Genomic DNA, 11,674 nt, shown 5'->3' with positions numbered 1-11,674 from the left:
CCTGCGCTGCCGGCGGCATCCGCGGGGTTCGGGGCTGTGCCGCAGCCTGGCTGTGCCCCACGCACAGACCGCGCGTTAAACTTGTTCGTAGTTCAGGCCAAAGTTTTCTAAGGGTGGCGGTGCTGTGAGTTACGCCTTTGCCGGCAGCTGTTGGTGCCTGTGATCAGGGCAGTAGTGAGCGCTCTGTGTGCTTAGGCACTGAGAAGCAGGAGATGYTCTTAATCAGACATGAAGTGCAGCGAAGCTACAGTTTTATTTTTTCCTTCTGTCTTTCAAGGAGAAATAAGCAGTATTGCTCTTAAAAATGAACATATGCTTCATTTTTCCTTCAAAATGTTGGAGTTTATTACTTAAGGAAGTAAACCTTGTGACATTGGAATAATTCCCTGAACTTTGAGATCTATTTGAGAAGCAACTTCTTATAAAAATAAGAATTTAAACTCTGCACAAATCCATTTATTGGTATTGTTTTAAGGTATGAGTGGAGCTAAACCAGAAGTGCYTCTAGGTTTTCATACCCAACTTTCACATTAGAAGGGAAAAAGCAAATCTGTAAATTAATGTTCAAAGAGGAACATRTTTGGATATATTATTTGTTTGAAAAATTAAATGCAAGGTGAGAATTTTTTAATAGGTAAGTGCTGAGGCTCTTTCATATCTTTATATTACTCTAGTTAAATTGCTACTGCAACCTGAAAAAGTTATTCTTAATTTAATTATATAGCTCCTTGAGAAGTTTACCCTGTCTTAAATACAGGTTTTCATTTTTTTTTTTGTAGCTTATTAAGTTCAGCAAATCTAAATTGAAAAAAAAAAAATACCTATTTTGAAAGAGCTGTAGAAGGGTAGAAAAATTTTTATCTGTTGTGTGACTGCAATAAAGAAAAAAACAAATTTGAGGGCAGTTAATCTTCTTTGCCCTTAAATTTGTCTTTGCTTATCTTCAGTCATTTTTCAGAATGCAATCAARTCTGATATTCTGAGTCACTGGAATTTAGTTATACATTCTCCCATGAAGCAGCAGTTGTTTACGAAGTACCACACAGAGATATGGCAACAGGTTCTGTACCACTGAGAATGCAAAATGCAAGCCAGCAATACAGAACTGAAGCAGAGTAAAGGAAAGCAGCAGAATCTGTGAGGCTTTGCTGTACACTTTTGGTGGCACTCCGAGTTTGGGTCACATTTGGGGGTACATGTTGTAATGTAACTTCTTTTACTTTCAGTTTTCTCTTTGTGATTCTTTCTGCCAGAATTAAAGTGTGGAAACAGAGGCACTGACACTGAAGAAGAGAGAGGACTGAAAGCGAAGGTGTGATATGTGTGGGTCTTGCACTGAGCAGAGGAGGAAAGAAAGGGGCTGTGACTGAAAGGCAGCGCTCCTGCAGAAGGGCCTTGAGCTCCATTGTGTGAGCACAGAGCAGGGAGAATCTGCCTGGGCTTACTCCCTTTAAGTCTAAACATTTTTCTTGGGATTCTCATTGTACATTATGTCTTCATCTCTTGTTCCATGTTGACCAAGATGGACAACTTCAAAGATAGCCTAGGTTTCAACAGTTGGAGCTGCTTGGCAGTATCCAAGAGCCAATGTGCTGTTCAAGCACCTGCTTCTCTGCTTTTGGAACTACAGCGTTCCAATGCCATTAGACTTCCTTTTTCTCTCCTCATTTATGAGCTATTACTTTTACTGTTATTTTTTTTTCATTTTAAAGTGCTGCAAATTTAATAATGTTAATAAATTTATTTAAAACAACCAACAAAAAAAAAAGAGACGAAAGAGAATTCACTATGCACTCAATATTCTGACAAAGAAACCTAGAGAAGCTTTATGCTGCAGTAGGCTACTATAAATTATTATGTATCTTGAAATTTAACTGTCTCTATATATGACAGTGCTTGGGACATGTAAAATAGATTTCARATCATCCTTAGTGCAAGTTGTAGCTTTTCATTTTTTCCATTGGAAATATTTTTTAGCTTTGCAGAAGAACTTTATTCCGCACATCCAGATTTTGCACTGAAACAAAAGTGATTTAAGAAATACACAGTAATCCTAAAATGCCACTCAACTATTAGAATTTGTTTCTACCTAAAGTAGTGAATATGAAAGCCATATATAAATATTTTAAAGGCATTTCAGTTTGCTGAACTATGGTGGTTAGAAATGAGAAAGTCAGAATTAAATTTGTGTTTCATTGCCTTATTCATAATGTTTTTGTTTGATATGTGGGTAATAGACAAGCAAATCACCTGAAGAATGAAGTCGGCAAGCATGAACACATTTTCATAATTGCTTTGGCAGGGAGCCTGCATGTTCTCGTAGCAGAGCTGTGAATATTGTATGGGATGGAGGAGCTGCTTGCTCAGCAGAGGGGCACTGTCTGAGTTCTTGACTCTTTTCTAAGTCCCCCAAAAAAACATATGTATGCTGGAAGAAACCCCTCAAACCACCCATAATGATTTACATTTTCTGATCCCTGACTTGTGCAAAATATTTAGAAAATGAGAGGAGAATAAGGGGAATCAAATAAGTGGAATGAAATTTGATTTCTGTTATAAACAGCCATCATCTGTTGTGCGGATCCTGCACAAGGAATGGGTGTTGGTCAGGAAGGTGGATAGATGGCATTTTGGGTGGATGTGCAGACTCAATATGAACACTTCTCTCCATTGATTTTTAATTAGCAATGGTACAGGCTGGGCTGTCAGTTCAGGCTGCTGCTCTCAGGAGTTTAGGTGGGAAATTTATCCAAGTTGCAACAACCTCTGTTGAAGTTTGTTTGCCTCAACAGGAGGCCTTTTTTCCTATAGGGGTCTCCTGGGGCTTGTTCTCTATTGTTAATTGTTCTGTTAAGATGAGGAGCAAAATGATCATGTATTTTTAACCAGCTTGGATTTCTTTTCAGAGGCATAGTTTTTTGGCTTTGCATCACTGCTATCTACATTTCATTTTTTTTTTCAGAAGATTTCTGATACCCAGTATATAGATGGCATCTATAATATTGTTTCCTGTCAAAATAAAACAGCTTTCAGGTTTGCAATCAATTTGGAGAGCTTTGCAGAAAATCGTTACATTTTTCAAAGAAGCGCACGAGTTGCAAACTTAGTAAACTTTGTGTGGGATGAAAATCTTTCCATGATATTAAGAAAATAGGAGTTGTCCAAGGTAGGCACATTATCATGATAGCAGAGATTTTGCTAATCTTATAAGTGTTTTAACTTAAATTATTTCAAAGTGTTGACATAAGAAAGCTGAAAGCCTAAGCTCACCATATTTACTGTAGATGCCAAAAAATTCTTCAGTAAGAAATGATTATGCCRTTGGGTGGGGGCAGTGTTATTTGCTGCAGGTTAGCCTTCACAAATATAACTTTCTGCCCTCTGAAAAAGTATTTACAATTTCTGGCTGGACATTCATTTGTTTGTTTATTTGTATGTTTTACTTAAGCAAAAAACAGGAAGGATCAAAAAGCTTTTCAGTCAGTTGTGTTTGAATTTTTTTAGTGTTAAATKTAAAGTTCAAGAATAGTCACTGGAATAAAGACTTTTTGTGAGTTTTCACTTTCTGTAAAAGCAAACCAAGTATTTTTTCCTGTTGCTTTGTTATATCAATATGTTAGTGGCAGTCTCCTTTGATGTGACATTCAGACTTCTCACAGATTTGATAAGGAGAATTATCTTACTCAATATTTCAAGAGTTGATAGAAACCCTGGCAATCCAGACCTGTGTCTGGTTCCCTGTAGGGCTTCTAAACTTTGCTTTTCCCCATAACATTAAACTTTTATCAGAATGGGTCGATTGCAAAGTTTAATCATGTGCTCTTCTAGGAGTTTGTTTTAAAAATGTACTTAACTTTGATATGAAGTCCACCAAATGTTGTGTGTCAATCTTGTAGCCCTTTGTCTGCTGCTCCCAAGATCCGTTGTTTCATGTTGTTCATCATGGTTGGAAGTCCATTTTCTTCACAGTGCACATGCTTGTTGAAACTCTGCAATGGCGGTGCCTAGATTACTGAAAAAAATAGAGGCATCTCAGTTGGTTTTATTCAGTTATTTGAAGGCTGAAAAGAAAATCAGGTRTTGAAGGCAAGCTAAGAGCTAAGTTTTATTAGCTAGTGCTGCTGCCACGGGGAAGGTCGACCACTATATTCAGCATATGCATATAAAATTCTGCACAGAAGCATCCCTGCAGACTACCTGCAGCATTCCAAGGACACCGTGGAAASAGCAGAAGTTTACTTGCATGCTCCTGCATATCTGGCTGCCACAACCTGGTTTGTCCAGCTGGGACTCCAGAGCTGCCACTCACCAGGGAGTGCAGTGCCCAGGGAGCCTCTGTCTTTTCTTTCCYGTTCACAGTTCCAAGTGTGTACAGTGCTGCATATTTCCACTTCAACACTAACTACATTTATTTTTGTTCTCTCCCCTCTCCTTGTTTTTTTTTCTTTCCTAGCTCAACAAGCAGCAGCTGCAGGTACTGAAGGAACGTTTCCAGGCCTTTTTGAATGGGGAGACACAAATCGTAGCAGATGAAGCCTTTTGCAATGCTGTGCGAAGTTACTACGAGGTGAGCTGTGTGCTTTGTTCTCTCTAGTATGTTCATGGTATGCCTTTTAATGCATGGACAAGGAAAGTAATTTTAAGTTTCAAAGGCTGTGAACTTCTAAACCTGCTAGAGAGAGTTTCCTGCTAAACCAGCTTTGCTGTTTTAAAAGTTGAAATCTGCTGCCTGGGCACAAGAGAGAAACTGAACTGGAGAMTATTCACCCTTTTTTAAGAAGGAAAAAAAATGTTAAAAAGAGAAGATAAAGTGAAAAACCCCTGGTGCTAAAAATCTTTCTGGCAGCACTTGATATAACTAGGCACTGCTATCTTTATCTCCATATGTCCAAAGTACCTCTTTTAATCAGCACTTTATAAGTTACCATCCTGAGAAATATGTCTTCTGATTTTTAGTTACCGTGCAGAAGGTTTTGGTGAGGACCTGTTCCCTTCCAAAGGAACAGAAGCTTTCCATGCAGATGGCCCAGCTCTCAGAGTCTGCAGAGACCTCCCAGGCATGTTCAGTGCCTACAGCCCCCAGTGCAGATCTGTAGGTGTWGTTTTAATTGCCTAAGGGACAGGTCCCATTCCAACTTCGAGGATAGTTCCCTATTCATAGCATTTGGGTAGTGAATTAATTTCTTACTCTTAGCAAATGTTACTGTATTTTCATTTCGCTTCATCTTAACTTCTAACCTGCTCAATGAATCACAAGGGCTGTATGTTAAACTTCTGTGTCTTTTGAGGGGTCTTCCTTCATATTTCAATCAACCATATCTTTTTTTTTCTTTTTTCAAAATAAGCTTTATTTTTGGTCTATTACTCCTTTATTTTTCCTATCAGCTATTTTTTACTAGTGAATAACTTATTCTTTGAGGAGAAAAATACATTATTTATGTCCTAGCTTGGTTTTATCTACAATAAATTATTGCACAAAAAAAAAAAAGAGAGGGATGGGCAAGTGGTTTTCCTGTTGTGCTGAAATCATGGGCTCAGTGTGCAGAAAAAGAAATTTATGTAGAAACCATACAACTCAGTATGAGGTGTTTCCAAATCATGGTCTGATCAATGCTGTGGTATTTGAAATTAAGGAATTATCACAAAAACACTTGTGAAATGATAGGGATAAGTCTGCAGATGAAACTAGAAACTGTTTTAGGTGTGAGAGCACGACAGAAGTTGCTAKAAAGTAATCTATATTTCTGTATAACTGATGAAGAGGTTTAGGCTGGGAGGAAGGACAAGTTGGAAGTTGCAGGGCAAGGCTGAGCTAGTGGTCCAGCAGTAGGTTTCAGAGTGGRGGGATGTCTCAAGAAGCTGAATTTGGGGCAGAATTGAAAAGGACTTWATGGTTATAGTTCATTCTTTTTGCACACTGTTAAAAAGTTGACGTGTTAGAGGAAGTAGTCTGCTCTTTGGAAAGGCTGTAATAGTGAATAATTACTTTAAATTAAAAGTCTAAGCAGTAATGGTTAAGATGGTTAAGATTTGCTTTGTATCTTTTTTGAAGGAAATTTTTTAGACACATTGGGCCTGTTTTTTAGCCTATCTGCTCTTGCAGTGAAAGGCTGTGCATAATAATCTAAGACAGCCTTATAAAATGAAAGTCTTACATTTTCCAGCTATTTTCAGACATTCACCGTTTTGACTTAAGTGTGCAAGTGTTCTGGGTGTCCAGTTTCAAACAGAGAATTAAAAAAAGCTCACAGTATTACTGTCAAGGATATAATGACACCAAGGACTTCATCCTCTGTCAATATACCATGAACTGATATATCAGCTGWAATTTGGTTCTTAAGTCTTTTATTTGCTTATCCCAGCCTCCCATTTTGCATTCTTTCCACAGACTTGCTTTCAGACTAGCACAGTCTTTTCTGGCTGTGCAGTTTGAGCATTTGCTACTCATTTTTAAGTTCTTTTCAGATAGTCACCAGCAGATTTAATGAACAGGGCAGTGGTGGAATCCAGCTGAGCCTTACTTCAAGCTACTGCTCCTCTTTAATGCTTTTTAATCAAATTTGATGCATCTGACTGCATATTCTCATCATTACTTAGATGCCTCTCTTGGGCCTTTTTCCTTCTCTTTTTTACCTATCTGTTGAAAATATTATTTTCTCTTATTTCTTTGTGTGTTCTGTTGTTCTGTGCTCTGATGCTTTGTCCTCTCTGTGTTAACACATGTGGTCCATCACATCTTCCATGTGGTGATGTTTGTTAGTATTTTGAACTGTGGGCATTCTCCTTGTTTCTGCCATACAGCATCTTACAAACCCAAGTGTTCATTTCCTTATACTTTAGTTGCTGACTTACAGCTCAATTTTACCTGACAGGGAAGGAAACAAATACGTGGTCTGCTCAGTAATTATTTTATTCTGGAAATTATTAACTTGCCTTTAATCCTATGCAGTAATCATAGTTTAGGGGTTATTATAATATTGTTTGCAAATCCAGGGTATATTCATTACTGTAGTTGATTTTTCCACTTTAACTTGGAATGTGAAAGAGAAGGTCTCTTTTGGGGATGTGACACAAATTMTGTATCTGAAGTTGGAGGTGTTTTCACTGTAATCTGTAATTGCTGAGTTTGTTCAGAATGTGTTTTCTTAAGAATCTTAAGAGCAAGCTCCAAGGATTTAGGAACTTACTATTGTTCAGTCTTGATTTACTTTTTTATAAATATTTGCAGAAAGAGCAATTTATTTGCTAAATAAATAAATCTGAATGTCAGCATTCATTTCACTGTGCTGCAGGTCATGCTCCTAGGTCAGAACCACTTGGGAAGTTTCCACCAGTCAATTTTTTTGCCTTATTTCCATCACTATGTCTTTTCCAATGCTGCTATGGTTTTTAAGACTGTCTGTGAATAATTTGGCATTGGTTTAGATTTATCTTAAAAATGTAGTAGAAAAAAATTCATATTCATAGAAAAGTTACATAAACCCTTCTTTAATTCTCCAGTAAATGTTATTTTTGTGTTCTGTATAATCTCCCCCTAGCATCTCACTACACTTTCTGAAAGTATCACTGAAATTTAGCGTGTCTGATTTTTGTATGCATGTAAGTATGATTCTCTTGAAGAATGTTTTCATCTTCAATCTCAGTTTTAGAGAAGGTATGGAAATGTTCACAATTCTCTTTTTGAAATAATTCTGTCAGAATTAGTATAGGATTTTAATTTTTTTTTTTTGTGTGAAAAAATCCATTACAGACATGGAGACAGATTCTATTCAGTTAAACATCAGATGCTAGTGCTGCTTTTTGGATAAAGAGAAAAATTCAATCATATGGCAATTTTTTATGAGTAATTATATTGGACACACTGCTAAGTGATAAATTAAGTGAGAAAGTTACTTATGAAATAAAGTATTTTTTTGCTTATTTCAACTCAGTATTTAAAAAAATTGTCTGTAAAATAGTAGATRATCTTTCATTCATCAATTCTTGCATGCTCTTTCATTGAAATTGGAAAATGCTGTTGTGCAGAGCCCTGAGAGGTTCATTTTTGATATTTAATATACCTACCTTTAATAGGTGTGCATATACCTTGGGCAAAACTCRCAGTGCTAATCCTTTAATCTTGAATTTATGCAGTCTTAGACATCAGTAAAATGGGTGCAAAGAACTGTAATCAATGTTTGAAATACTGTAAAAACCTTTTCAATATTGTAATAATTGCAAGTTCTCAGGTTTTCAACTCTGCTTAAAGCAATGTGAAGCTGCAAGAAGTGCTATGTACTGGTGTTTTTCCTGTTTTTTGGCTGTTCCATTTTAAATATGTGGTTCTAAGCCATGATTACTTCATGCTGCTTAAAACTAAATGTTAAATGCAGGATCTGTAACAGTTAGTACTTGGGGGTGTTTTGAGAATATAAAATAGATCATATTTAACATACTTGCTGTTTAAAATGAGGTGATTTGTTTATACAAACCTAGGTAATAGTTTGGCACTGCTAGGCTGCAAAAAATGAACTAAAAGTGGAAAACAAAGAAAATAAAAAATAAGAAAGAGCAGACGACCCGTGTCATAGAATCCTAGAATGATTTGAGTTGGAAGGGACTCTAAAGATCATGTGGTCCAATCTGCCTGCTACAGGCAGGGATGTCTTTTGCTCAAAGTTGCATCCAACTTGACTTCCAGCAATGGCGCATCTATAAATTCTCTGGAAAATCTGTTCTTGTATTTTACCATGCTTATTATAAAATCCAATCCTAATCTACCCTTTACAGCTTTCTGAATGGTAAAAGAAAGCTTTTCCTTCACACCAATGCGTGTAGGTGGCACCTACACACTTTCAGCTTCTGCACTAAGAGTGCCAAGTGTTGTACAATCACCAAGCTCCTTTGGTACCAAATCCTGACCTGCTAATGCAAGCCCTTGCACTTATCCTTCAAAAAGGATGAATTGAGTTTATGTGAGCTTTTTTTATATGAAGACATTAAAYGCTGTGTTACTCTGCAAAAAATTTGAGGTATTTCTGTACAGAAAGGAGTGAAACGATGCTATTTCTGCCTGTGATTATGGAAAACTTGGTCAGAATTTTTTTTGCATGCACGTGAAGGCAAAAGGATCTCACTGATGAAATGAGAAAAATGAAGTGCTTTCTGGACTAAGTAGAGCTTTGATTGATTTTACAGCTTTATTTTTTATATCAGCTATTTTAGGCACACCGTTTTTATTCAAGGCARCAAAAGGCATAGTTGATCCTGATGAATATTTCAGAGATTAAAATCTACCAAAAAGCATTCATTAGAATCAAGACATAGTACACAAAAAATAAATAGTAATTAAATGTTGGAGCATTCTTTGGAACATGTTTTATGTTATTGAGGCAAAATAATGGAATCAGTAGATTAAACATTTCTTTAAATATGTTGGGCTAGTAAGTGTAGAAGCTAAAAGTRTTTAAAGGCATAAATTGACTGTTTCTGCTTTCATTTTTTTCAAAATTCATAATTGGCATGTGCATGTATTTAAGGATAYGGGCTTTTTGCTCTGTTCAGGTTCTCTTCAAAAGCCTGAATACTACACCAGCATGGGATTTATGGTTGGTGCATTCTCATTTGGAGAAGCTGTTTCAAAAGGATGCTTTCTTATAATAATTTTAGGATGATCTTGTGTTTTGCSTTGTGAGGGAGCCTTTTGTCACCAAATACATTTGTAGTTGCAACCTATTAGCACTTACAGTTTCCTTCCAGTTGCTTTAAAACATTGGCAGACTTGAGGTCAGTGTAAATATTCCATGTGGTCTTTTATTTTAGATGTCTGGTTTAGTTCTTTGAAAAGCTTCATAAAAAGCTTTTAGGCCACCCCCAAGAAGGATGAATTACACAAATTTATTTAGGTCATCCCTTTTGCTGAAGAAGCTCTAATGCCTTTGGTGTTTTGGATCACAAACCACAATTTGGCATGTWATGGAGATTGTCTCACTCTTAGCAGTCTAATTATTTTCCTGAAAGAAGCGAGGGGGAGATAAGATACAACAAATTAAAACATGCTTTACATGATCTCGACCACTTCACGCCAAGGAGAGACCTGACAGACTGGAACTGGAGGCCTTGTGATGTACAGCTGATGCACAGCCGTGTCTCCAGAGTGTTGTTGTGTTGCTATTGCATGGAAAGTGTATCGGTGCTGAAATCCACAAAGTCTCTCGTAATAATAATAATAATAATAATAATAATAATAATAACAACTATTATTTGCATTTTCAGACCAGAACTCCCCTTTTCACTCCCACCTGTATGGTGTCAGAGAGGCTGTATATCTGTAGAGAAAAAATTCTGGCTGTTGAAACTGTGTTTGTTCAGTCCCTCTGGACACTGATGTTTGTGGATGATCACTATTAATTTGAGGATGCCATAAAGTTTCTGTATTAGCACTGTTGTGACAGACCTGTATTTCAAATTTCTAAATGAGGTAAGTAGCTGATGGATAGAGTTCAGTGCAGTACTTACACCAATCCTTTGATTTGAAAGTGGTGTGTGCTGTTAAGAAGAGAGAAAGGAATGGCTCGTTGAATGTATATGAAAAAAAAGTCTGGTAACGGTATCCTTGTTTTGGTGAATGTTGTTATCCCAGGCAAAGGAGGAGGCCTTGYAGGTCTGACACTAACTGCAGAGGTAATTAGTGCTGGGTAGTGAGGTGTGTCTCTACTGTAGTAAGCATTATGTGATGCTAGCTACTTGTTTATTAGATAAATTCTGATTGTCTATTAATCTGAACAAACCAATTAGAAAACCAGCAATGGCCCACATTGTTACACAACAGTGAATTTGGCCTGCTTTGCTTAATTGTTTTTCCCTAATCTCAGTGTTGTTTTACTCAGTCTCAGAGGAAAACAGAACTTATTTGGACCTTGGTTTTGCAATTAACAGCATGTTGCACTGAGACACAGAGTATACACATATTTGTTGATGCTGTCTTCTGGGCAAGAAAAAGCAGTGAGGATTTTTTTCAGCTAACCCAATACTTGTAAAAARTGTCACAGTTTAGCATCCTATCTGGCAAAATCTTGCAGGAGATATGAACATTTTACTCTGCTTTTTTCCTTCTTTTTTTTTAATCTGAAAATCATTATGCAGAAGGATTTTTCTCTCACTTCATGATGAAAGGATGACAACCCTTGATGTTTTTAAGTTATCCTTCCTGCTRCCTTTTCCAGGTCTCAGTACAGAGCCCTTAAAGTCCTTTGGATGTGGAAATAATATCAGAAAATATTTAATTAAGAATTACATTAATGTCAGTGAATTTTCTTTTGTGCCTTTCTGTTGTGATATCTGTGTGTTCCATTCAGCAGTATCTCAGGGACTCTCCAAATCAATGCAGACCAACAGGACACTTTTTTTCTCCTTTTAGCAGTCAAGCAGATATTCAGCCRTGACTGAATTAATATCCCTCTCTATGATCAGAGGGAGATGTGTAGTTTCACCTTGAGAGCACACTTGAAGTATCTCAATACGAGTGAAAATTGCTACAAGACACACATGGACTCCATTCAAGCCAAAGTTAGTCCAACCTGCATCTCTCTATCTCCTGACTGTTTAGATTCTGGAGTTTTCTCATGTGGTTTCTTTAGGCTTCAAGTTTTGATTAGCAATCCACTGTAGAAAGTTGCTATATTCATTTAATCAA

The 11,674-nt window shown here is 36.9% G+C and overlaps 1 protein-coding gene across 4 annotated transcripts in view; it reads left to right on the top strand.

Annotated features, from left to right (window-relative positions):
- CADPS2 (calcium dependent secretion activator 2) overlaps nt 1-11,674 on the top strand; it is a 270,492-nt gene that overhangs the window by 52,082 nt on the left and 206,736 nt on the right. For all 4 annotated transcript variants that reach the window (XM_057378528.1, XM_057378520.1, XM_057378511.1 and 1 more), the window contains exon 2: nt 4,454-4,567. In XM_057378528.1, coding sequence (XP_057234511.1) covers nt 4,454-4,567 — 114 coding nt within the window. The remainder of the gene's footprint in view (nt 1-4,453; nt 4,568-11,674) is intronic.

The sequence above is a fragment of the Malurus melanocephalus genome, unplaced genomic scaffold (assembly GCF_030028575.1).
Source record: "Malurus melanocephalus ecotype Western Australia unplaced genomic scaffold, MMel_1.1 scaffold_11, whole genome shotgun sequence".
Lineage (NCBI taxonomy): Eukaryota > Metazoa > Chordata > Aves > Passeriformes > Maluridae > Malurus > Malurus melanocephalus.
This window is presented reverse-complemented; position numbering and strand designations above follow the sequence as displayed.